Genomic DNA, 27,263 nt, shown 5'->3' on the forward strand with positions numbered 1-27,263 from the left:
GTTTTAATAGATCCTTTAAAAAATGTGATTGGGCTGACCCATCAGTCACTTTTTATATAGCCTCCATGTGAAATGTGGGCTTAAATGGCTATAGATTCACTAATGAGAAAAAGGAAATGTAAAAAATCTTATAGAGTTTCTTCTCGATGAGTTCCACTACACATTTTCTCAGTGAAAGGATTTAGACATCTATGCCATACAAGGGAAGAAAGTGGTAGAAATTCCACCAAGACTTTTGTCAAAGCTACTACTGTCTTGAGGAGAGAATATTCAATGCAAGCTTCTGCATTCAACACTGATTCCAAGGAAGCTCCTTGTTCCATCTATGCTGAGGCTTGTAGATACTATTATACCATTTCTATGTGGATAGTCACCAAAATTCTCCATGCACAGGCATGTCACAATATTAACCACGTAATTGCCAAAGCCAACAGCCATGTAGACAAGAGGTCGAGAAAATGACCATTTTGCATATAAGTTTATTTTCAGTCATGTCAACAGCCAGTCTCAGCTGAATCATACAGATCAACAATATGATTATCTGAGTCAGTTATTAAAGTGGCCAAAATAACCAGATTATGGCTTGATTTTAGATCATACAGACACAGTAACAGTCCATTAGTCTCAATATAATGACAGAAGTGCAATTTCCATAAATTACTGTATTTTCTCCGCATTTCAAGTAGACAATACATTAACTACTATTAGTATTCACAGCAGCAGAATGCACCCCTTTCCATACCAAACAATGATTCTGGAAATACTGCAAAATCAGTTTTCCCCTTGGTCTCAGTAAAACTCCATCATTCCAAATAAGGATGACATTCACTACTCCATTCCAAATGAACAACAGATAACAAACAATAATTTTCCAAACATGTTTGGTTTTCCTGCAACTATATTTCTCAGTGTTTATAGGAAAATCGCACCTTCTATAATTTACACACAATTCTAGGTTTTCTTATACAAAATATGAGTATTCTATACAAAAAAGTGGGCATTTCTTTCCTGTTGTGTAAGTATAGATGATTTATTTCCTATTTCTCCTCTCTGCGACTCGGTTTCTTTATCTGTGGAATTCCTCCATTTTCTTATCTGTAGAATAGTACCTAACCATAGGGATAGAGAATTAAAAGAGTCGATACGTATAAAGCTATTAGAATAGAGTCTGGCACATAGGAGGTGCTCACTAAGAGTTAGCTATTATGTTATCATTTTTATCACCCTATTACTACGGATACTACTTTGGAGCATTTATCTTTTAGACAGTAAGATTATTTCCAGAGTCAGATCAGCCCAGAAAAAATTAAATGTATATGGCAACAATGAAGAAAGACAATGAAAGGTCCAAATTCATAATTGAAATATTCTGTACACTTTTAGCGTTCAGGAGTGTGACATTCCCTCTGACTCATCCAGATGTTTTCACCTCTTCTGATTAAAAGAGAAATGTTCCCAGATAAAATCCTGAGAGAGTATAACTATCAGTTAGAAAAATTCTGTTGCAAAGCAGGTTTTCACAGCCAAAAAGCTAAAAGTAATTATGTTCAGAAATAAATAAATAAGAATAGTTTTAAGTATCCAGGACCAACAGGAATTACAGACTTTTAAAAAATCAAGTACTTTTATTATAGTTAATCAATAAAGAACAGTATTTATCAAAACACCTGTCAAAATTATTTGGTCAAAGCGTAAAATCTAAAACAACTGAATTTTCCAGAGGCTCAAAAATGGTTATCTTGGGACACAGGAATTTAAACTTACTTTAAAGTGGTAAAATGTGAGTATAGACAGAGAAGAACTTGATTTGCCAGTTTTCAGCCCAGAACTGCCCTCTTCCCACAGAGCCTGGAGATGTGCCAGGCTCCCACATGTATTCTTGACTTTATGACAGAGTGGGTTCTTTCCTGGGACCTTCTCTGGGCATGAAAGAACATAACCTAGCCAGGATAGGGATCTGCCACAGAGCAGAACCATCCTAGGGATCACGTGACAATGTTTTATAAAATCTAGGGACCAGATTTTCATTTCTGCAGCCAGCCTTCAGCAGCATTGTGAAAGTGATGAAGTTTCCTCAATACAAGCCATTACCCATCACTGAGCATTCAATGCCCTCACTTTGCCCCCTAACTTCCCATAGGCCCTCTCCCTGGGTAGCACTCATGATGTCGGACCATGACTCACAATCATGGCTGCACCAGAGCTTTACAAAAATGCTGCTGCTGGGGCCAGCCCCGTGGCATAGTGTCTAAGATCTACACTCCACTTTGGCAGCCCAGTTTATGGGTTTGGATCCTGGGCACACACCTACACCGCTTGTCAACCATGCTGAGGTAGTGACCCACATACAAAATAGAGGAAGATTGGCACATATGTTAGCTGAGGGCTAATCTTCCTCAGCAAAAAGGAAAAAAAATGCTGCTTAGGCCCAACTCCCAGAGGTTCTGATTGAATTGGTCTAGGGTGGAGCCTAGACATGTGTTTTTGTTGTTTTGTGTCAAGTTCCCCAGATGATATCAATGTGCAGGCAGAGTTGAGAATCACTGATGTAGAAGAACAGTTTTTCTAAGTTTGGTCTACAGACCACTGTAATCACCCGTAATGCTTAAGAAGTGCAGATTCTTGAGCACTCAGATATTCTGAATCTGCATTTTAACGAAGATTCCAGGTATTGCACAGTTAGTTTAGGAACAAAAGTTTCCCCATATTAAAACTTACCCATCCTCTGTCCCATTCTGTACTAATTGGATAGACTAATCCAGGATAATGTGATAATGGGTGCTGTTGAAGTAAAGTCTTAGACTTTGACCAAGCCTGAAGAAAATGCAGAGGATGATTCCAATAGTAAGAATTTCTATGGCAGGGCAATGAGGATGCTTTGAGGTTTTTTGGTTATTGACGGGGTGGGGGGCGCATAGAGGAAACAAACCTTTTACTGCCTCTCAAATCCTATTACACAGGTAGTTTCCTACTTCATTTGAGGCCTGTCCTGTGTGCTGAGGCTCATTTTGCAAAAGAGAAGTGCTTCCATCTCTGGAGCTAAGCTCCTGAGCCCCACTAGTTACTTACATGAAGATGATAATAAATATTATTTTATGGCTCCTTGCCTCATTGGTGACCAACTCCACAAAATGGCAATGTCTTTATTAAATTTATTAAACTCACAGTAAATAGTGCTCATTTATTGGCACCTACCCATTTCTCTTCAAATATGTAAAGGTTTTTGACTCTGTGTTTCTCCCATGGCATCACCTTATATCAGCAGTTCTCAACCTTGGCTGTGCATAGTAATCACTTGGCGAGCTTTAGAAAATATATGTGTCTGGGTCCCACCTCCCAGGTTCTGATTTAATTGATCTTGGGTGGGCCTGAGCATGAGAATTTTTTTTAATGATCCCTGGTGATTCTAACGTACAGGCAAGGCTGAGAACCACTTGCCTTAAAGGAAATAGAGCAGGCTTCCACCAGTGTTCCCAGCAAAGCTCATAGGAGGAGAATCTGATAAGTACAATTATTATGTGTAAGCAGGAGCTGGTAAAAAAAAAAAAAAAAGATATTTTTTCCTGAATTAAAAAAAGATCTTGCTTTCAAACCTGTATAGGCCTGAAGAGCATTATGCATGTACCATCATCATATGCCATCATGACATGGGGTATTGTTGTTAATGTGTTACTTTTGTTTGATGTGTTAATTCCCTTATGTTTACTTTTCTTCTTCATCAGCTACACTGAAACCACTCCTCTTTCCAGAAATAAAGATAAGGATTTCTTGAACTGAAACCTGGCCCCTCTGGGTCTGGATTGGTCTTTGTTTTGTTTTGTAGATCACTCTCCGGGCGCATTGTTGGAGGGGTTTGGTGGTTCTTCACCCTGATCATAATTTCTTCCTATACTGCCAATCTTGCTGCTTTCCTGACTGTGGAGAGGATGGTTTCTCCCATAGAGAGCGCTGAAGACTTAGCTAAGCAGACTGAAATTGCATATGGGACCCTGGACTCGGGCTCGACAAAAGAGTTTTTCAGAGTAAGTGCCTCACAGTTAATTGGGCCTTCTGGTTTTTATTTTATCATCTCACAAAGGCAAATTCACAGTAATTTTAAGGGAGGGTTGGGAAAGGATGGGAATGTTATCAAAGTAGAGTAACATAAATACAGCTCTACTTGGTTTGTGACCTAATTCATTTTCCTTTAGAACTGACTCAATGTGCGACATAACAAGTGGTATGTCGAGAACACAAGTTTGAACTCCCAGCTTTGAATTCCAACCCTGCCACAAAGTGATTGTTTGTCCTTGGGCAAGTCATTTCACTTCTTTTGGTGTCGGTCCCCTTACTTGAATAATGAGGGGATTGAACTAAATAATATCTTTTCTCCTTTCTAGCTTTTACAAAAGCAGTGATTTTATGTCTCAGCAGTTCACAGAAGTTAGGTAATTGACTCTGACTAAGACTCTGAGGAGTGATGGACTATAAAATTACATATTCTATTTTAGACGTTAGTTTCCTATTGAAATGTATTACAGTTGTTTCAAGTATTCATGTACATGCTGATAATTCAATTTCCAGGGAAGCTGATAATTGCTTTAATTTCTTGAGTAGACTTATTCCCTCCCCTCCATCCCCCGATAGACCAAATCTTAGTAAGGAAAGAGCAAGTAGTTCACTAACAAAAGTTAGCAAAGTATCAACACTGTCAAGGGGAAAGATGAAAGGAGGTCAAAGCAGAAAATTATAAAAGGATAATATGAGGGCCAAACCACTTTAACATAAACTATCAAGATCTTTGTTCTGTAGCAACTGGACTATAAGAAAGGCTATCAATAGAGTATTTAAGAACTCAAATGTTTTTTCAGTTGCCCCAACCAAGAAAACATGGTGGTTTCCATTAGAAAATGGACCTGTTCTATACGCTACCACTGCCTGCTACTATAACCACTGTAACTGGTTTTAGCAATGATCCGGAAGCCACTTGTGTAGTAGGTAGAGATGAAAAATTTAGTCGCTCTCTCCCACTGGTAATCAAGTTTTTGAATGGCAGGTATAACTGCTGACTTTTCCTCAAAGGTCCAGAGTAAATAAATGTTAGTTCTAAACCAGCCCGTTTTAAGAAATCAGTAAGAAACATATTTCTTCATGTATTATCATGAGATTTGTCCAACTGTTTCATGGGAAACCAGGCGAAGTATGTTTCTTGAAATTATAGCAATTAGTTAAAAATTGTTTTCATTCCCTGAAAGAGAAAAGATAAGTTCTCAGACCCTTCCAAGAATTCTTATTGGCTCAGGATATCCCTGTCTTACCCCTACCGCTGTTTATCAAGCAGGTCATAATCCCCAACCAGGGAGAGGGGCCCAGTATTGGAAGCATTAAAATAATATGAAGTCCCTCTGCAGCTAACCTGGCCTTGACCCTCACTACTATGGCAGTCCCAGAAGTTTATCTGGGAATAGTCCCCTGCCCCCATGAAATCACTCACACATTTCAGGTTAGGAAACCTGGGATTTCCATCTGTTGAGTAGTCGGCAAATAATCAGCTCCATGAAAATCTGGTTTGGTATCACCTCAACAGGGCTTATGTTCACCATCCCAATAGGCATCAAGTTGCTTAGGTTATCAAGACACCAGACTTGAACTCTCTGATAAGAGATACTTGTTCCACTGGAAAACATTTTTCCTTAAACAACGATTAGAAATTAGGAAGGTGTGCTTTAAATGGTAATCAATAGATGGCATCAATTCCCATTAAGCTTTCGAAGGCCATTCATCCAAATAGCAGGCAAAGGAGGCTCTCTGGGAAGATTTATTGGCACAAAGGCTTGAAAGTGTGACCATGGGGCTGGCCCCGTGGCGCAATGGTTAAGTTCGCACATTCTGCTTCTCTGCGGCCCAGGATTCGCCAGTTCAGATCCTGGGTGCGGACATGGCACCACTTGGCAAAAGCCATGCTGTGGTAGGCGTCCCACATAGAAAGTAGAGGAAGATGGGCATGGATGTTAGTCAGGGCCAGTCTTCCTCAGCAAAAAGAGGAGGATTGGCAGTAGTTAGCGCAGGGCTAAGCTTCTAAAAAAAAAAAAAAAAGAGTGACCAGTCACTGTCTCTATGCCCAGATTCCATCCCCACTCATTTTGTGTCTTTGTCAAAAACCAGGAAAGCATCTACTAATCCATTCGATGATGGTTTCATTAAAGAGCATCTTATTACCAAAGCCAATTTGAATCAACATTTAATTCTGAGCAATGCTATTGCCACATTCTAATTGGTTTGCAGTTTCTAATGCTCACCAATTCCTGGTAACCTTTATAGCCAATAAGTAATTCGTATGGAAATGGAGCTGTTTTGAAAATCTGATTAGAGAAGGAGCTGGATATTTCTAGCTATAAGGAAGTGCAAATCATTTTCTAATTCCTGCATGCCACTTTTTCTTTCCCTCCAACTGGTTGCTGGTAACAGCATTAGAATTCTGTGGGTAAGTTCTTCAGGGCAGGACACTAAAGTTGATGATCTAAAAGTGGAACTGAGCACTATAGAAAAGTCAACTCTTTTAGCCTCCTTGTACCGAAAAAGTTATGTAAACCTAACAAAGGGTATGCTTGGTATTCATATAATACAGGGGGGCCAACCAATTGGTCTCCAAGCCATTTATCCTCTCTATGTCCTCTCCTCTACCCCTTCTTGAACCCCATAGACCAGAGAAGGCAGCCGGCAGGAACACATCATCTCTCACTCAGGGACTTGACTGCCATAGCAGGTCACTTCCCCCTCAACCCTCAATGATCTCAAGACAATTTTAAGAACAGTAACTCCTCCATACACAAAAAAATCAGGGACGTCTGATGTCAAGCCTTCTGAACTTTAGAGGATAAAACAAGATCACGTGCAACATTTACAAACATAACATGAGCTCGTTACTTCCCATTCTCACTGCATACTAAAACCACAGGGACCAAATAGTAATACCATAAAACAGCCTGGGGCCAACCCTCTAGTTCTTCTACTAAGAGAGAGAAATAAATAAAATAAAATTTCTTTCGAATTGCCCTGCAGACATTTTTACTCATCCTGGGTAAGGCTGCCACTAAAATGATGGTATTTTTAAAGGATTCCTTTGTTTCTCTCATTTTTTGAGCTACCCTTAGCTGTTATCTTACAATTACATAAAGTCACTGGACAGAGGGACATGTTCCATCAGGAAAAGCAAGGAGGGACTGAGGGAAGTGCATGAAGCTGAAGAGATATCTGAAATATTACCATCAACCCTCTTAACTTGAAAACCGATTTCCTTAGACAGTAGCTCCAAAACTAAATGTCTCAATCAGAGGTGGAGGCACCCATGCTAAAAAACATGTCTACAGCTTTATTGTCCTTGCTCAGAGAAACACCATTATGATTTGGAAAGCTGCACCAAAATGATCGATCATTCTCCACTCAGTTTTGGAAATTCAACCCAATACAGATTCATGTTAAAAAGTAGCACTGGGGAGAAAAAGCAATTCCAAAATTCTCTCTGCTTTCAGACCCCTGGAAATATTAGAAGACCACTACAATGCTTGATTTCTCTTCCAGATACTTGGCCATATCCCCATTGAAGATAGTTCAGGGGACAAAAAGAGGTTCCTTTTTAAAATGAAATGTTTAATACTAATTTAAACCCCTTTAAGAAAATAAATATAAAAGGAGAGGAGTGGGGAGAGACGTGACTTGCTCCAATACCCTAGGCAGTACAGAAGAATTGAACTTTATCTGGAGACCACGGAGGGGACTGTCCTGTCTTTGGAGTTGCAGCCCCATGAAGCACAGTTGAATTACTCATGGAGAATGTTTTGTCTCAACTCTAGACTCTATTACTGTTGTCATCGGTCATTTTAATTTTTAATTTGTTTTAAATGCAGGTGGCAAATAGAAGAACCCCCCAAACTGATTTGGGAAGCAGTCCCTGCTCATAGTATTTAGATTCTGCTTATACATTCAGAATCTCTCTCTCTCTCTCTTTCACACACACACACACACACACACAAGCATTTTCAGTTGGAATCCACATTTCAACATTTATTGTTTATCTAATATAGGGCTTTTGAAATATATGAGAAAAGGAGAGAAATGTCTCCACAAATTCACCTATGCTGAGCATGTTGACATTTTGACATGACAAGAAAACTAACCATTAATCTTTAGGCTTCATTACAACTGAGCTATGTAAACGGTAGACCTCCCTTACTCCTTAACCCATCCCCCAGCCTTAGGAGACACATCAAAATGTAAAAATTCTTTTGTTAAAAATTTTCTCACTGAGCACTATGGTGACTTTGAGATCTTGACAGACAATATACCTGGACAACTGCAACCAAATTTAATTAGTTGGAAGACACATATGATGTGACCAAATGTTTGGGGACACAGCCAAGCCACACACAGTAGGGAAGGCATAATAGCAGCAGCAAGAAATGAGTTGACACCAAGGAATGGTAGGTCAGAGACATTTGTTGTATACACTTCTTGGTAATTTTTTTTTAAGATTTTTTTTTTTTGACAAGGCTGTTTTGATTCCGCCTTATCAAAAAAAATCTTGCTTTCCTATGCCATATAATACTTTACACAGAAAGACTCATAGAACTTACAGGTAAAGACTGGATGTGGAGCGGCAGGTACAAGGTGAAGATGCTGAGGCCTGGCCAAACAGGCCTCTGGAAGAGGGAAAGATCCCTTCAGACAGGTGTGGGCCTTTCCCATCCCTTAGCAGTCAGGGATCTGTGGTTCCATAGGTCTTCCTTGCAGGCAAGTCTCAATCTGGGTAGAAAGGACACTCTTCAAGGGCGTAGAGGTTGACCTGACAACGATCCACACAACTGACAACACACCTAATATCTGTCTACAAGAGAAAGGAGAACATGTGGCAACAAAGACAGACTAATAATAATACCCTAGATTCCATTATTTATTCATCACTCTTTCATTAACTGTTCTTATTTTCTGAGCATGTTCTATGTGTCAAGCTCCAGGCTAAGCACTGAGGCTCCATCTCTGTAAACAAAATTAAATTTCTGTCTTTTGCCGAATCACATGAAAATACCTAGGCAGGTTTTTTTCACTGCATTTGGAGGTTATTTTGGGGGATAGATTGACTTAAAATACAGGCTTCTCAGAGAACTTGATGATCAGCCGTCCAGGGTAGCTGACAGTGTTTGTTTCTATGGAGCTACCTCCCAGCGTGTCCCAATCTATGGGTGTGCTCATGGCGAATAACAGTAGGGTTAATGATTCTCCATAACCCCAGCAGGAAGGTCAACTAGGTGATAAATAAAACAGAAATGACCCCTACCCTCTGGGAGCTCACAATCTAGTGGGCTGTCAATTTTCAACACATATTCTCATGTTTTACAATATTCAATTCACACAACAATCCTGTCATATAACCGGAACAGGTATTATTACTTCCTAAAAGAAACACTTGAGGCAAGATGACATTATGACTTGCCAAACGTCACTCAGCTCAATGAGGAAGAGCCAGAGCTCTGAGTACATGTTGATGCTCTAAGTCCAGATGGGGTTCTCTTTCCATTCCATCTCAATGCCTTTCTGGTGTGAGTATTCCAGAAACATGGGATGTTATGCATGAATCAAGCCTCTAGTGCAGCACATGTTAAGGCATCTGTATCATCTCCTGGTTGATTTTTGTTTTTATTCTCTTGGGTGGGTCAGTTAGAAAAGGAAACCTGTAAACACTTTTAAACGACATTTTTCTATGCTCTGGCAACCTCAAAAGGAGCCAAGAAGGCAAAGAAAAGGAAGACATCCATAAAACTAGAGTGAATGCCACAAATGCAGCAATCATGGCTCGTTATAGTTTCTGATATGCCAAGGGTATGTCATGGCGTGGATAGAACTGGAAAGAACAGGAGAGTAAATGAAAATGATTTCTAGTTCCACATCCACTGATGATTTTCTTGTTTTTCTTTGGGTAAGGGGCATTTGGTCTCAGTTTCCTCATCTATCAAGGGGAATATTCTCTGCTCTACCTTCTCTATGGGGTTGGTAAGAGGATAATATCACAAAAAGCTCTTTAAAAGTGTGAAGGGTTCTACAAATCCCAGCAGACTTTAGGAAAAGGGCCCAGCAATAGAGCAACTAAAGCATAAAGACTGTCCAGAGAAGGCTCTGTGGAGACGTGAGGGAGGGGTGCTTCTGAGAAATAAAATAATCTCTGCTGGGTCAGTGAAAGAGAGGTGGGTTCTTTCCTGGCTTTGGAAGGAGAGAGAAAGCTTACTAATATCCTTCCTCCATCCTCCTGATCCCCTTCCTACTCTATCATAAAATACTACTAACCTCATCTCCTACTCAGTCTATCTTTAGCCAGTCCTTTGTGGCCCGCAGATTCAACAACTTCATCATGTACACTTTAGAGCTGCCCTTGAAGACCACCTAGAAACTTCAGGTGCTTCCAAGGTGCCATGCAGGCCATCTGCCCAAAGTAACCAACCATATGGATTTCATTAGCCTATCTCCGTTAGTCCTCCCAGGTAACCTACTTGCTTATGAGAGCATTTCACAGCCCAGAAAGCCTAAGGCGGTTAAGTCCTCCTTCCCTTTGAGGCTGCCAACTCTTCTCAGACAACACCAGGGTAATTAACATCACACAGGACTCCCAGATCTTTGTGAGAACTCTGAAACTCCCCTCCCTAGAGGAACTCATCTCAGGACTTCACTTTCTTTTCTTATCTGACAAAGTCAAATCAGCTAAGAGCCTTCCAGTTAGAGGACTGGGGTCCATCTGTTCAATTAGACTCTCCTTGAATTCACCTGGCAAACCTACGCAGGTTAATTATTTATAATTCTCCTTCATCACCATGCAAAAGTCTAAAAACTTGACCCTGAGGATCAAGTAAAATTTCAACTTACTTGAAGTCAACTAACAAGAACATTCAGTTAACTGGAATGCTTGGTTGCACTCTGCTTCTGAAAGGAAAAAGCAACTCACATAAATGAAACCTTGATATGAATGTTTTTTTTTTCAAAAAGGCTACTAGGTGATGTCCTGTGGTTAGATTCATTCCAGTCTTCAACATCTTCTACATTTTTAAACAGTGAGTAAATAAATATTGAGTGTCTATCATTACCAAGTTCGGCACCAGGGATACAGTAGGGCAAACATGACAGAACCTCCTACCTTCAAGGAGCTTGCATTCTGTGGGAAGGAGACAAATAATAAACATGTAAACAAATAGAGGTATGAAATAATTTCAGGTACCAGTGAGTGCTATAGGGCATTATGATAGAGAATGACTTGGGGTCAAAGACTATTTTAACTGGGAGTTTGGGAGGGAGGGAGTTCAGGGAAAGCCTCTTGAAGGAGGTAACATTAAATTAGAGACCTGAATGGTAAGAAGAGTTAGCCAAGTGAAAATCTGATGGAAGAGTATTCCAAACAGAAGGAATAATAAGTGCAAAGGTCCGGGGGCAGGAATAATCCTGGCATGTTTAAGGGACAGGAAGAAGACCAGTGTGGCTGAAAAATGGAATTCCATACTAGAGTTATAGTAATGGAGGTTGTGTAAAGTGCTCAGAGTTAAGATATATTTTGGAGGTAAAGTCACAGAATTTGCTCATGGATTGGACAGGATTTGTGACCAAAAGGGAAGAACCAAGGATGACTCTCAGATTTTTGGCCGTCCTCTTCAGTGATCACTAATGAAATCTGTAAGTCCTACATTCCTTAAATGATCTGAGGATACCTGTTAAACTGTAGTAACGAAGGCTGAAAAGGTACACTAGGACTGGTTAGGAAATTCTTCCAAGCGGGGAAATAAGAAGTCTTAAGGTTAATCCTCAAAAAAATTGTAAAGTCCAGAAGCCCCTAATAATTCATGCCTTTACTGTGTCTTATTGCTGTCTTCCTAGAAGATGGTTCTATGGTAGAGGTATATTTTCACAGGTTACTAACTCCATTTTGCAAAAACATAACTTTCTTTATCTTCCTGTAACTGGCATCTCATTTTTGACACATGGCAGAAAAGATACATCCAGATAAATTCAAGCAAATTTAGTGATTTCCTAGTCACTTCAGGATTGCTCACTCCCTCCTCCCTGGGATGACATCCAAGTTCTAGGGAGTTTACATGGCATCATGGCATCAGGGGCAGCCATCTAACCCCAAATCCTCATGATCACTTCCAGGCATCCACTGAGCTGTAACCATCCAAAGCTTCAGTAACATTTGCTGCAGCATCCCCTGATCCAGGCACAAGACCTCTGCAGACCTGACTCTGCATTTATTCTGGTTCATTCTGTGTGTGTGTGTGTGTGTGTGTGTGTGTGTGTCTGTCTGTCTGTCTGTCTGTCTGCCTCTCTGTCTCTCTCTCTCTCTTTCATTGTAGGGCTACTGGAAAAGTCAGTTTCTCTCCTTCTACCAGCCTGGGGACACTCAGACTTCTCCCAGCTCCTTCCTCCTAGAGGCCTCATGTAGCCATTGCTATTCTACCACACCAGTACCAAGCTAGGTGTAGGCTCTTCTCTTAGATTCATCATCCCTATGCGATACCCTGGGAAGTGAGGCTTCATTCCTTTAGCCCTGGGATCCTCAAATCTAGCTAGGAGTCCCATCATACCTCTCCCTTTTGGAGAGCTGGGGTAGGGAGGGCAGGGCACAGAGACCTTTCTCATAGATTTATATCTACTTCTGACTTTACATTCCTCTCTGCCTCAGCGTTTATCTGGCCTCCAGGGGTAATTAGTCTGGCTCTTTATCCATCTGCTTTCCAATTTATTGAGTATGGCACAAAATTCACATTTCCCTTGTTATACTTAGGCCTTAGAATTTTAAAACAAAAACTTTTCTTTTTTTCTCAAAAAGCCTGGCTCTTACTAATCTAAAACTTTGCTTTCGAGATGATGTTGTCTCTGCTATAACTTTTAAAAACAATTTTATTGACATACAATTCACATATCATACAATTCACCTATTTGAAATGTACAATTCAATGGGGTTTGGTATATTACATTAATTTTTTAAATTATAATAAAATATATATTACATAAAATTTGCCATTTTAACCATTTTTAAGTATGCAATTCAGTGGCATTAATTACATTCACAATGTTGTGCAACCATCGCCACTGTCTATTTCGAAAACACTTTCATGACCTCAAACAGAAACTCTGTAACCATTCATCAACAACTGCCCTCCCCCCACTTCCACAGCCCCTGGTAACACCGTTATTCTGCTTTTTGTCTCTATGAATCTGAATGAAATCGTACAATATTTGTCTTTTTATGTCTGGCTTATTTCATTTAGCACAATGTCTTCAGGGTTCATCCATATTGTAGCATGTGTCAGAACTTCATTCCTTTTTATGGCTGAATTAATATATCATTGCGTATATAAATATACCACATTTTGCTTGTCCATTCATCTTTTAATGGATGCTTGGGTTGTTTACATCTTTTGGCTATTGTAAATAATGCTGCAATGAACATTGGTGTACAAACATCTGTTTCAATCCCTGCTTTCAATTCTTTTTGCTATATACCTGGGTGTGGAATTGCTAGATAGTATGGTAATTTTATGTTTATCTGCTATAACTTTTTTCAAGTCTATTTTGAAACAAAAGATGAGGGCATTTTCTGTTCTGTTTTTTTCTTATTCCTGCTCAAGCAATCCTAATCTCTTAGGCCATAGATGCCTCTGTTCCAATAGGAAGAGGGTCTCTAGGTAACTGGTGTTGGGGACAGAACTTTAGTTAATATCATAAAGTTTCATCTTGATACATGACTGAAGTTGAGAAGAATGTATGTGTATGTGTGTGTTGAAAAAGACATAAAGTCCTGTTTATACCACACATATGTACAGAGAGTCCTGGATATTTTAGCTAGTGATTCCAGCTTGTAGCGAAATCTTAGGGGAGCATGCTTCCTCTTTCTGTATTTGGGCTGCAACTCTGGTGCCCAAGCAAGATTGCACTAGAATGCAGGTGATGGATGATAAAATGAAACCCATCACCCTCCTGTTCTAAATGGTTTAGAATGTTACCTGTCTGAAGGGAGGGGCTTGGATAGAGATGATCTATTGCATTTCTCTCCAGTTTGATTGTAGGCGTCTGTCTGTATGTTATCCCCAAAACTGATCTATCTGCACACTCCCTGATGCCCTAATGAACATGTTCTTGGAGGTGGTTAGCTGCTTTGCCTAAAGAAACCTGAATTCCACAACAGAGTCTTACTTCCCAGTTCTATGAAAATTCTTATGTGTTCACAGCCTGATTTATTTGACTTTCAATTTTATTTTCTTTGAGTCTCTGGTCTGGGTTACAGACTATTTCTCGTATCGTTCAGTAACATTGATTTTTCACACCATTGGGTAAAGAACCCTGCCCTAGACACTTTGGGAATAAATAGGAGATGCCATCCAGATCCCTGGGTCCAGTATGCACACAATAAAAGAGTCATGTGAGTTAATCAGGAAAGGTCTCTGGAGAAAGGGGCATTTTAAAAATATTTGGAGAGAAAAGAGAATTCAAAAATAGTTCAAGGGGTATGTAAGAATATATTTGTGACCAAAAAAATAATAATAACAAATAAAGAAGACCATGGCTTTATATCATGTTGACTGAGGAACTGTTAGTTCTCTATAGGGTTCACACTGAAATTTGTTTCCACAAAGTAGTATATGTATATATGTTTGCAGGGGAGGGAGTTTAAGATGGAAAAAATAGTTTCCAAGAAAAAATTTATTGCTCTGAAACAATAGCATCATCATAGAAATCAATATATAGACTATAAAAGGTAAACTGGAAATCATTGCTTCAGACCGAGGTGCTCTGAGCACTGTCTTATTTCTAACTCCATAATTCTTATTTTGCATATGAAGATGAGGTTCATTAAAAAGAGACTCTCCATAGATTTACTTTGCTTCCTTTTAAATGAGTTTGAGGAACCAATTTTGAAAAGCAAAATCCATCTATGCTTTGGTAAATAATAGCAAATGAAAGAAGATTTCATTACCAACCTTCCAGATTTAAAAACAACCCCGCTATATTAGACATTAGTTCAGCCAAAATAAACAGCCCCTTTCCTGAATGTGGTAGTATGAATGGGGTAATCATGAAGAGAATCATATTAAAGCCCCTTTGTACAGAATTTTGGGGTTGGATTTCCAAATATTTGTATCCTGCGCCTTTCCTCCAGACACACACACACACACCCCCACCATCACAATTTGGGTAATTGTTATTAACAAGTAATTGAGGTTTATTATATATGAAAGCTTCAGGGAGTAAACCGCCCCATTGGCCAGATCCTGAAGAACACTTTTGTTTCATTTTCTTGGCCTGGGGTTTCAACCAATTGTGCAAACAAGAAAGTTGAGAATAGTGTGGTCAATGATTGAGGAGAAACATGAATAAATTCAAGGAGGCTTGGATAAATTCATGCAATACAGATCCAGAGAAAGTTATTAAAGGTTAGGGACAGGTTCTTGAAGGACATTTCCAGATTTTTAGAGTTGACGTCAAGAGGGCTACCATGCCGTCTTATAGTTCTTTGTTGATCTTGTCTTAAAACATTCCTATCTGGAATTGCCCAAAGAACTGACCTACAGGGACTGGTCTACAATTTTTTACAAAATTATTTCCCACATCACAAGAATTGAGACTAGCCTGAAGAAAATATACCGCAGTACAATATATTAGGATTGTCTTCAAATATTTGAAGAGTAATTTTAAAAATTATAAAGAGCAGTGAAGCATTATCTGATATAGCACCGGAAGAGGAGAGGATGGCACAAAAAGTCTGGGCAGGGTTCTGCTGTGCTGTACACAGGGTTGCTACGAGTCAGAATCGACTCCAGGGCACTAACAACAAATTACCTAGGTAAAGGCTCTGAGTAAAAGAAATTTCTTAGGAAAAAATGGGACAGAATTAGAAGATGGACCAGGAACTAGAAACTCCTACCCTGGAGAGAGAGGCGCTCTCCTGCTTTCCTTGAGCTGTCCTTTACCTCCTTTTCTCTTTCCTTCTTTTACCTCCTGAGTCTTGGGTGGTCAGGGCTGCTATATTAGTGCTTTCAGAGAGGCTTTAGAGAACCTCTTTCCTCAAATTTCCCTACCTGGAAGAATATTGGTGAACATCCCTAGATGCTAGACAGCATGGGAAAACAAAAGCAATAGAATCTGGAAAGAAGTAGGGGTGCAAGACATTTCAGAAAGAGCAAGAAAACAATGGAACAGAAAAAAGAGATTTCTCAGGAGCTTGAACTCTTCTGCCAACACGACAGAAACTCTCCAACCAGCACCCCCTACCTTTTTCTCCCATTTAACCTGCAGGATCTCAGGTGGTCAGGGCTGCTGTATTGGTGTTTTCACAGAAGCTTAAGGGAATCCCAAGCTTCAAAATCCCCCAGTCTAGAGGACAGTAGGTAGACAAACAGAAGAGCTGGCCTTCACATGGGGAAGTTCAAGTATTAAAATGTGGTTCAAAGCTATGAGCAAGAGAAATGTCCTTCAAAATGAAAAGGGGCAGAATGAGAAATTGTAACAAGAGCTTTGAAACCTTGTCTGTTAGCCAAAGCACTCTCCTACTAACCACATTACCCCTCACCTCCCTCCCTCTGGGTCCTTTTCCATGCCTTTTATTATGAGGCAGCTCTATACTGTTGTTGCTTTTCAGAGGCTTCAGGGAGGCTCTTGCCTCGAAGTTCCCAACCTAGAGGACATTAGCTGGGTAGACATGAAGCCGGTCACCAGGAAAGGCTCAGAATTAGGAGAATGTAAGTCCTATCAGGAAGAGGAACATATTTTAAAACTCTTACAGAAGGAAAAGACGGACCAGGAGCCAGGAAACTCCTGCCCTTTGGCCAGAAGCACTTTTCTAATGTACCACTCCCTATTCCTTACAACTGTTCCCTATTCCTGTTTTACCTGCTGGGTCTGGGCATTGGGAAACCAATGCAATTACATTTGTTTCTTACAGAGGCCTTAGGGACACCAGGGGTTTGACCTTCCCCACATAGGAGACTTGTTGAGTGGACAGCCCCAAGTACCTGTATGGCAGGGTGAAGCCTCCTGGGAGTAAGTGGAGGTTATCAGTGAGGGGAATTTAAGCTGGACCCCTCCTTTTAGTATCTCTACCAAGAAGGGTTATTGAGGGCCCATCTTTCTAGACAAGAGTGGTATAATGGACATTTGTAACCAGGCTGAAGTGCTGGCTCTTTAAGTTTTAAAGAAAGAACTGAGATTGCTGTGATCTTTTCTCCCTCTTTCTCCCTTTTGTTAATTCTACACTGCCATTGCCATTTTTACATGCAATGTAAAAGCATTACAAGTGTGATGCACCAGGGTGGTAGTAGGAACATTCCGCTTCCCAAACAGGAGAAACATGCTTTCCAGCCCAGAGGCCAGGTTGCCCAGCCTTCATCCACGCCGTCAGTTGAGAGGCAGTTGGTCAATTTTCTATTCAGTGTAAGCTGTGGGCAGTGCTAAGACTCAGACATAAGGTAAGCTGATGTGGGGAACCGTTAACAAGGTAGGTAGCGTATTCCCACCACAAATTATTTGCAATGCTGATGAATACTTAAGAGGACCATCCTTCTTCCTAACCTCCTTCGGGGTACCATCACTATTCAAACAAAAGTGTGGATCTCAATTACTACAGAAAAAAACCTCCACTCTCCCTCTTACTGAACAGTAATTTTTCTCTCTTCTATGGAGACCAGATTGGTTTTTGTAAGGCTTGTGTCTGATCTTTTTCCACTCTGTTCCACTGGGACCCTTGCTGTTACCATGGATACCTCTTCCAGTGGCCAATGGCACTTAGGGGATGCGGCACAGTATCCATTGCACCAGGACCTCCTGTCTTTATTCACTTTGTGTACTGCCTTTTTTGTCTTCCCAGCAATTACTGGGCTTGCCCTTCTGCCAGTCCAGAGATTAACAAGGACTAGTTAAAACCATTTTTTATCCAGGCCAGCCTGGTGGCGCAGTAGTTAAGTGCGCATGTTCTGCTTCTCGGCAGCCTGGGGTTCGCCAGTTCAGGTCCCGGGTGCGGACATAGTGCCACTTGGCAAGCCATGCTGTGGTAGGCATCCCACGTATAAAATGGAGGAAAATGGGCACGGATCTTAGCTCAGGGCCAGTCTTCCTCAGCAAAAGGAGGAGGATTGGCAGTAGTTAGCTCAGGGCTAATCTTCCTCAAAAAAGAAAAACATTTGTTATCTTTAAGGCTTCCCTTTCCTTCCAAAACCTTTGGCTACATAACACAGCTGGACCCTACCTTAAGTAATCCATATATCAGAAATTTCACAACTGATAAAAGCAATAAATAGTAATTACTCACATTAGAAATGTATTCTTCCCTGGAAAACAGAGATTCCCTAGTGCATTTTGGTGTTTACAGATCATTAATTGCTTGCCAGAGAAACCTAAGACGAGGGCTTTTAGAAATAAACATAAAACAGCCCATGCATCAATAGAGAAATAAAATTTGATTTTCAAAAATGAATCTAATTCTTGGCACAGCTTTTTCTAGGAATTCATCTGTTACGTGATGGAAGGCATACTCTTATCTGGGCAAAGCAGCACAAACCAGGGAAAGGAAGGCTCAAAGCATCAAAAAACATACTGAGACTGAGCCAATCTACCTAGGTATGGTTATAGCATTCCAGAAGTCTGTTAGCTAATCTTGGAGTCTCCCTTACAACCATCAGTCATTTTTTCAATACGTTTGGATCCATGTCTTCCTAACACTGTACTATATATTCAGCCTGTCCCATGTTGCCAAGACTGAAACGAAGAAAAACTTAAAAAGTTCTGCATTCCCTGATTTTGTGTTTAAATTTTTAAACTTAAGGTTGCATTAATGGCCTGTTTTGCATATCTGTTTGATTGTACCATCTTAAAGATTCATTTAAACCCGGGGAGGACAGCATGACTCCTACCTGCTTCTCATTAATACCATACTTTTCAGTGAGTGGATAATGAATGACCTGGATAGAAATCAGTAGAAATGTAGATTACCATTAGGTGGAGAAGGGGGGAGGAAATCCACTTTCTCCACCACACTGACAAGCAATTTGAGGCAGAAGGTAAAGAAAGCAGGCCTAAAGGAGAGATGATGGCCTAGGAGGGTTCTTAATTAAATATACTGTTGTCTTTATATGTGGGACCGTGAAGGAAAAGTCAGTCTGATGGAAATTAAAATTTGCAAACGATTTTTAAAATCTTGGGTTAATAGAAACAAGACACTTAATTATGAAAAAGAAAACCAGATAACTCTTAGTCACAGATTATCCTAATGGGCTTTGAAAAACTTACGAGTCTGCATAGGCATTCTTTAATTTGTTGCGTTAACTACTGTTAGTGGCACACTGGTGGGAACGGAGGGTGGGAGGTAATGGGCAGTGAGCATTCCAGCTGACAAAGGGCTGCCATTGGTTGATCAGAATTGGAACAGAAGCAAGCAAGAGAGTCTTAAGGGAAAAATACATAACTTTTTTTAAAAAGTGTCATTGGCCTACTCCACTTTTCTGGAATAGCAACAGGTAATAATGGTCTTGCCTGAGATAGAGAGGGCTTGTTTTTCAAGTTACTGCATTTCTTTGGTGATAAGGGAAATGCATTTCAAACCAATGACTGCTAATAAATTATCCCACAGCCCACAGGTTTCACAGGTACTAGAAATACATGAAATTTGGAAATGCACGAGCTTTCAGGTTCCCTTGACTCTTCTAAATCCTTTAGGATTCAACATGGCTTCCTTCTGCAGTTTGACTATTGATCTTTACTGAGTAGAGATGATAACTATATCCATCAGAAACTCAAGTCAAATGAAATAATGGCTTGGTTAGGTTTACTTCAGAGAGTTTTCATACTTTGGTTTTGCTTCTGTTAAATGGTGGCAATAAATACACAGGCCTGAATATAAAACAACCCAGTTTTCTAGATGATTCTTTAAAAATAACAACAACAACTTTGCTTCAGGTCACGATTCCGTTTCCTGGTTTTTCATTTCTTATGGGGTTTAATTTGCAAATCTGCAATTTGACAGCAGTCATTTCAGTGTGGGTCTTTTCACGCAGCTTGGTTCAAGCCCCTGGTCACCGTATGACAGTGACCGAGCTGAACGACTATTAACATTCAGCCTAATTCCTCCAGGCTTACCTCTATGTGAAATGCTGATCCTGTCCTCCCTTTGGTGACTCAGAAAAGGCAAATTTACATTTGTGACCTTAATGTAATTGTAACACAGATTGAAAATGCTAGGCAAAGACATTTGGAATGAGTATTTGACAAAGCTATTTGGAATTTTTAGAGGAAAGCATCTCTGGAGATTCTACCACTTTCAGTTTTGATTATACTCAATTCTTGAACCTATCTATCAGAGCTGATACAGGGATGAACCATTTTTTTTTAAACTGGGAGAAGTCATGAATGTTGTCATCTGCCTGCCCACCTCTGTTGGAATTCTTCCCTTGGAAAGGAACATCAGAGAGAGGTGGTCCAAACAACTTAATGTAGCAACTCGCAGAGCCAGAAAGGGAAAATCGGGCTAAGTGGAAATTTAGAGACCATACTCTATTTTTTTTGCACAAATATTTCCTTGTATAATGATCTGCTCTTTTGAAGGAAAGTATAGTTCTCGGACAGCAGTAACAAGAATATTCTCTCATGGCATACCTAAACCCAAGAGTTCATTTCTTTTCAATTTTATACAAATAGGATAAATTTAAAGGAAACAGTTCCTGCATATGCCCAAGGGATTTTTGCCCATGAAAAATAATACAGTTTACCTTTCTCTAGAGAGGCCGTCCACAAACACAGACTGGGCGAGCTATTCAAGAGCTACAGATTAACCCTGAATAGGATAGGAGTTATGCCTCCTCCTCTTTTGCCCCTCAAACTAGGCTATAGCCAACCCCTAACTGGTACAAGCAAGACTCATTTGATGCAGCCATCACTTACATCATTAGGGCAAACAAGAACAATATTGTGAAGTAGACAAGGTAGTTTTTGGTGCCTTTTCGTTGTCTTTTAATACCTCTCTGCCTTCTCCTTTACTTAAGCTGGGAGCCTGCACTATCCAATATGGTACCCACTAGCCACATGTGACTATTTACACTTAAATTAACTAAAATTAAATTTAAAATTCAGTTTCTCAGTGGCACTAGGCACATTTCAAGTGCTCAACAGACATGTGTGGCTAGAAGCTACTGTATTGGACAGCACAGACATAGAATATTTCAGAAACTTCTATTGAGCAGTGCTTCCAACTGTTAGTTCCTTTAGCTTCTTGAGCATAAGGACCATGCCTTTCACATCTCCATCCCCTACAGCATCTACTACATTGCCTGATACAACTATTGAATGGAAGGGAAACTCACTAAGTGCTTACTATGTTTTCAAGAGTTATGCTAAATTCGTTATAAGCAATCTCTCATTTCATCATTGCGAGAACACTGTGAGGTGAGTCCTATTACTATCCCCATTTTTCAGGTGAGGAAATTGAGACTCAGTGAGGTTAAATGTTTTGCCCAAAGTCGCACAGTAATAAGTACCAAAGCCAGGTCTTCATAAATTCAGAACCTATGCTCTTAACCACTGTTCTATGCAACAAAAGAAAACACACAACTGCAAATTTCACCATGGACAGGCGAGCCTGTTGCAGAACATTGGTGACTGGGTGGCTTCTCCACAGTGTTCATGCTGGCCAATGCAGAATAAAGACAGATTGGGTTTAAGGTATGAGCATGAAGAATGGGGGTATAAGAAATATGTTGATTGGTGTTTGAGTGTGGGCATCAAACTAAGAGGCTATCTGACTACTTCTCTAAATGAAATAACAGAAAATTAGTAGTTTTATCTGCTGTTTTGCATATAAAGACCATTGCCTTGGCCCCCAGTGGTGAAGATTAATGAAACCTAATCGTTTTGTGAAGTCACCTCCACGTGTTGCATTACCAGAAAATTCTGTAACTTGAGCTTCCAAGCCACAGAGTTTGTGCCAGGACAAATAAATGCCAGAAAATCAATTTTCCTGCAGCTTTCACAGTCAGTGTGTTTGCCAGACAAAACCCCAGCCAGCCACTCTTTTTTTAATCAGCATAGCGCCTTTAGAAATAATAGTTACCGGAATGCTTCTAACACAGCAAGAAGGAAAAGACTTAAATCTAAACCCAACTGTTCAAAATTGAGAGCCACAGAAGGTGAAATGTGAATATATTGAAATTGAACATTTTAGTGGCTCCAATTGGCCCTATAAGGTATTCTTTGCTAAGCATCTAGTGAGTTAGCTTTGGTTCTAGTCTGTGGCTCAGTAGCACTGACAGCAAATAACCTGGCACCATCCTTCTTACCACCCACATGTGCCCATGCCCTCATGTGCCCCCTGACTTATCAGGGTGGCATCCCATCTTGCCTGCCCTCCGCAAGACCTATCTTGATTCCCCTTCCTTCCAGTATTCCTCTCGTGCAAAGTCTCCAAGAAACCAAACCATATAAAGGTGGTGGATATGGGTTATGTTATCCTCCCACTTGCCATGATGGCATAGTCTAATTTATTGGGGATTTACTACATGCCAGGCACTGTTCTTGGTGCTTTATGTAAATTATCTCATTTAATATTCTATCTTCTTTTCAGAGATAGTTATGAGAGTCTTAGAGAAATTTAAGTAATTTGTCTAAGTGAAACAGAAGGCATGATCTCTAATGGTGGAATTTAGGGCCTTATGACAGACTAGTGGAGTATTATATTGATTATATTATATTGATGCCTTATTTCACAGGCTTCAAAGCTAAACCAAGGGAGATTAAAGCTACATAAAATCATGTTGAAACGACAGGTCAAAGTAGTAAACCTCAATCAATTCACTGGCATTTTGGTCAATGGTGTCACTAGCAATTTCTCCACTGGGAGGTAGTGTGGAGTAGTATAAAAAGCACAGGTTTTGGAAGCCAAGGGACTTAGATTTCAGTACTAATTCTGCTACTTGGCATCTACGCAAGCTAGGAATTATCATCTTACTAAGCTGTGAAAGGGGTTGGGAGAGACGATGACAATGCAATTAAGAATACAGACTTTGGTATCATATGATCTGGTTTAGATCTCAGTTATACCATTCATTTATTCATTCAGTTCATTTTTATTGACTACATTCTATGTGACAGCCCTTGTTTTAAGTGCTCAAACAAAACAAAGGCCTTGTGCTCATAGTAGTGGGTGAGACAAAAAATAAACAAATACATAAATAACATGTATGTTTCAGTTGGTGTTAAGCGAAATGAAAAAAACAACAAGACAAAATGTTGGGAGTGCTATTGCATCTCAGCTGATTGACGAAGGCTGCTCTGCTGAGGTGACATTTGACCAGACGCCCGAATGAAATGATGGAACAACCCATACTAACATGAGGTGGAGTGGGATGGGAAGAAATGCATTCCAGATGCAACAGCTTGAGTAAAGGCCTTGACATGGGAATGTAGTTGATAGGTTTAAGGATGAAGGCCTGTGTGGCTGGAGTGAAGTGAGAGAGGGAAAGAGTGGTAAGAGATAAGAGCAGTGAAGACAAACCAGAGTCTGTTGGGCTGGGCTTTCTAAGCCCTGGTGGGGACTTTGGATTTTATTCTATGTTTGCTAGGAAGTCATTTTGAGGGCTTTAAGCAGAGGAATGGCATGACCGAATTTATGTGTAAAAGGATAGTGCAGACTGCTAGAGCATGAAAGTTGAGGAGCAGGGAGACCACTTACGAAATGAGTGTGATATTTCAGGTGAAAAATGACTAGGTTGGACTATGGTGAAGGTGGTAAGAAGTGGTTGGATTTTGAATATATTTTGAAGATTATGCTGACAGGGTGTGGAATGTGAGACCAAAGAGAGAAGTCAAGGATGACTGCAAGGATTTTGGCCTGAGCAACTGGACGAATTGGAGGGTAGCATCGTTTCCTCTGATGGAGACCACTGGAGGAGTAACAAGTGGGGGTAGGGGACAATCAAGAGTTGCATTTTGGCCATGCTAAGTTGGAGATGCCTATGAGATATCCAAATGGAGATGCCTGGTAGGCAGTTGGTTAAATGAGTCCAGAGTTGAGAGAGGCCAAGGCTAGAAATTTTACCAGCTGTATTATCTTGAACCAGTAAATTAACTTCTATAAGCATCAGTTACCTCATCAATAAAATGGGGATAATATTTGTTTCACAAGATCATCTTAAGGATTCACAATAACGTATGTAAAGTGTGAAGCACCATTCCTGGTGCACTTAAGTGATTAATAAATGGTAGCCTTCTCGTTGTCAATACTTATTACGATAACTGGAAGCTAGTTGTTGCTGTTGCAGAATCTTTGTTGATTGCTCTAAACCCAGATTGAATGTTAGAATCACCTAGGAAGCTGTTTTTTTAAATGTTGGCCCCACTTCAGGCCAATTAAATCAGAATCACAGGAACAGTGATCAGTAGCTTCCCAGGTATATATTGCCTACAGATGGAGAACAGATGAGCTGGCTTTAAGAGAAGTCTTCAGATTAGTTCCAGTTCGCCTTTTGGGAAACTAGCTCTCCCAAAAAAACACTAAATGGAAAATGTGGGCTTTTCTTGATATCCTTGAGCAAATTGCTTCTTTTTTTCATTGCTTTTTCCCCTTAGTATAAAAATAATTCTTGCTCTAAGGACCTGAAAGAAACAACCACTGAGGAAACTCAAAATATTATAATTCCAGGATAGATTTTTCTCCTTAATAGAAAAATATTTGTTCCTCTCATTTCCTAGGCCCTAGATTGTCAGGATTGGCCTCTACATTACAATGATTTGATTTAAGGATAACAAGAGTATTGAACTTCTCTTTTAAATATCTTAGTTATAGAAAATAAAAATACAATTAGAAAGTGAAATTCAATTGGTCAAGGGCAATAGGCTCTGGATTGCTGCAGATGAAATTTCATTGAAAAATAGAACTCTAGCAAGCTGAGGGAAATGACCCTAGAGTGTTCAATAGTGATGGCTGATTTGGAGGCAATACATTGCTTGGGAGTCAGAGAATTTGAGGCTTTTCTCTAGTTAGTAGTAAAAGAGCGTGGCAGGCACACTTTCTCTGTGGCCCGTTCTCTGTACTGAAAATAGATTCTGCAATTTCAGGTGAGGGGATGTAGTTAGCAAAGTCAGCTTTTCAGTACATGCTCACACCTCTCCCTTAACCAGTTGATATGTCCACTATTAGGCTATGTATGATAGGCTATGATATGCCTTAGCTATGTTTTGATCTTTGCTGAAATGCAAGTTCTCTCGCAAGGGGATCACACTGTAGGTTGTTTTCCATCCTTTATTCCTCAGTGGGAATGTTTCCAATCCTCTTCTGTGAGCAGGGTGGAGTGGGGGAAGGCATCTCGTACCTGGTAAGGCAAATGGGGAAGAGGTGGGACTGCCCAGGTGGGGGAGTGAAAAATGAAGAGTATCAGAAACAATAAAAGTTGATTCAGTCTTGCTTGATAACAGCCCTAGGTAGTCCATATTTATGCATTTTCATTCTGAAAGTAAAGAGAAAAAAATAATTCGTTGACTTCAAGTTTAAAAAGTGGGGCTTTTGTGTGGGTTAAGGGCAAGACACCTTGGTCTTCAATCTCACATTTCAGGGACAGAATAATAGAAATATCATGCCCCTTGTAGTTATGCTAAAGTATAGACACCATTTCAAGCAGAATTTACGTGGACTTGGTCCAGCTCTAGCATATGATTTCCAACCATCCTTAACCCACCTGAGAGCAGTGTACTGTTTGCAAGCACAGACTCTGGAAGCTGCATGAGTAAGTTCCCAACTTCACTACCTACTAGCTGTATGGCCTTGGGCAAGTTACTTAACTTCTCTGTGCATCTGTTTCTGCACTTTTAAAATGGGATAATAATATAATCTATTTCATAGAGTTGTATTACATGAGTTAACACATGTAACACACCTAAAACAGAGCCTGGAACGAAGCATGGGCTCAATTAAATGTTAATTATTATTGTTTTGCCCACTTATTGGTGGCTCCACCAAAGCCCATAAAGCAGAGCTTCTCAACTGTGTCACTACTGACATTTGGGGCCAGATCACTGTTGGTTGTGGGGATGTCTTGTGCACTGTAGGGTGTTTAGCAGCATCCCTGGCTTCTATCCACTAGATACCAGTAGCACTCCTCTCCCCAATTTGTAATAATAAGAAAATGTCTCCAGATGTTGCCAAATGTCTCCTAGGTGGAAAAATCATTGCTCATTGAGAGCCACAGGGGTAGAGGATACTGTGTCCCTTCCTCTATTTCCCCAGAATAGAGCAATAAGACCTCAGAACCATTTTCTCCAAGAGTTTGTTGACTGGCTTTCAAAGTCATATTGCCATTGATGCTACTTTCAACCCATTGGAATATTCTTAGTCTGACTTGGCAAGAGAAGCAGAAGACAAATCAGAATAGTAATCGGATTTTGCATGCCAGAGAGGGATACTAGAAAGGTCACTGAAAACTTATCTGGGTTGTCACCTGCACCTTTAGAAAGGAAACATCTGAAATAGTACTCTTTGAGGTGGAAGGAAACCTGTCCCTGGACTTTCAAGCACAGTGTGAAAATGTTAAGCAAAGGCATTTGGAATGAGTACCTAAGGTTTGAGAACAAAACTCGATGTCCAGGCAAAAGGTGACCTCCAACTCCACTGAAGTTATCTAAAAGCCTAGCCCCCAAAATAACTCAGCCAGGATGGTATCACACCAACAGAAAAACTCAGAATAGAAGCCAGTATTTCTTTCCCCTTCTTCCCCCTGCTTTCACCAATACATAGTCACACGGCAGTTGCTGATTGTCTGAGGCAAAAAGAAACTGACAAGCAGTACTTGTCTGAACGTTTAGAAATGTGCAAACTGAAGTGAAGGAAAGAAAGACAATGAAATTGGGGTTTCCGTCATGCTTTAGAAATGAAATCATTTCCTGTGTTCCTTGCTTCAAGTCAAAATGGAAACCATTTCCTTTGCTTTAGGGGAAAAAATTATAAAATTCAATGATTCCTTTATCCAAATGCACTTCATCAGAGCTACTGATTTCTTTAAAGCAGATGTAGAAGAAAAGTATGTGTCAGTTGCATTTGGCAAGCCAGATGTGTTCTTCGTCTTCTGCCTCAAATTGCTCTGATTCCTTCCTGTGTGAAATGTGGACACTAGGGGCCTGTAACAGAGTTACAGTGTGTGACAAGAACATTCACTTATTCCAGTGCCTTAATGGGAAGGGATTGGGGTTAATTTACAATTTACCTTGATTTTAAAAAAGAA

General features: G+C 40.1%; 1 protein-coding gene across 9 annotated transcripts in view; it reads left to right on the forward strand.

Moving 5' to 3' along the window:
- The window catches only part of GRIA3 (glutamate ionotropic receptor AMPA type subunit 3), a 271,951-nt gene that overhangs the window by 211,152 nt on the left and 33,536 nt on the right, over window positions 1–27,263 (forward strand). For 8 of the 9 annotated variants that reach the window (XR_011536230.1, XR_011536229.1, XM_070606087.1 and 5 more), the window contains exon 12: window positions 3,824–4,022. The exons of the other annotated variant lie outside the window; for it this stretch is intronic. Coding sequence is in view for 6 of the 8 variants with exons in the window: in XM_070606087.1 (XP_070462188.1) it covers window positions 3,824–4,022 (199 nt within the window). In the remaining 2 variants the exon portion in view is untranslated. The remainder of the gene's footprint in view (window positions 1–3,823; window positions 4,023–27,263) is intronic. 9 annotated transcript variants of the gene reach the window in all.

This window comes from Equus przewalskii, chromosome X (assembly GCF_037783145.1).
Source record: "Equus przewalskii isolate Varuska chromosome X, EquPr2, whole genome shotgun sequence".
Taxonomy (NCBI): Eukaryota; Metazoa; Chordata; class Mammalia; order Perissodactyla; family Equidae; genus Equus; species Equus przewalskii.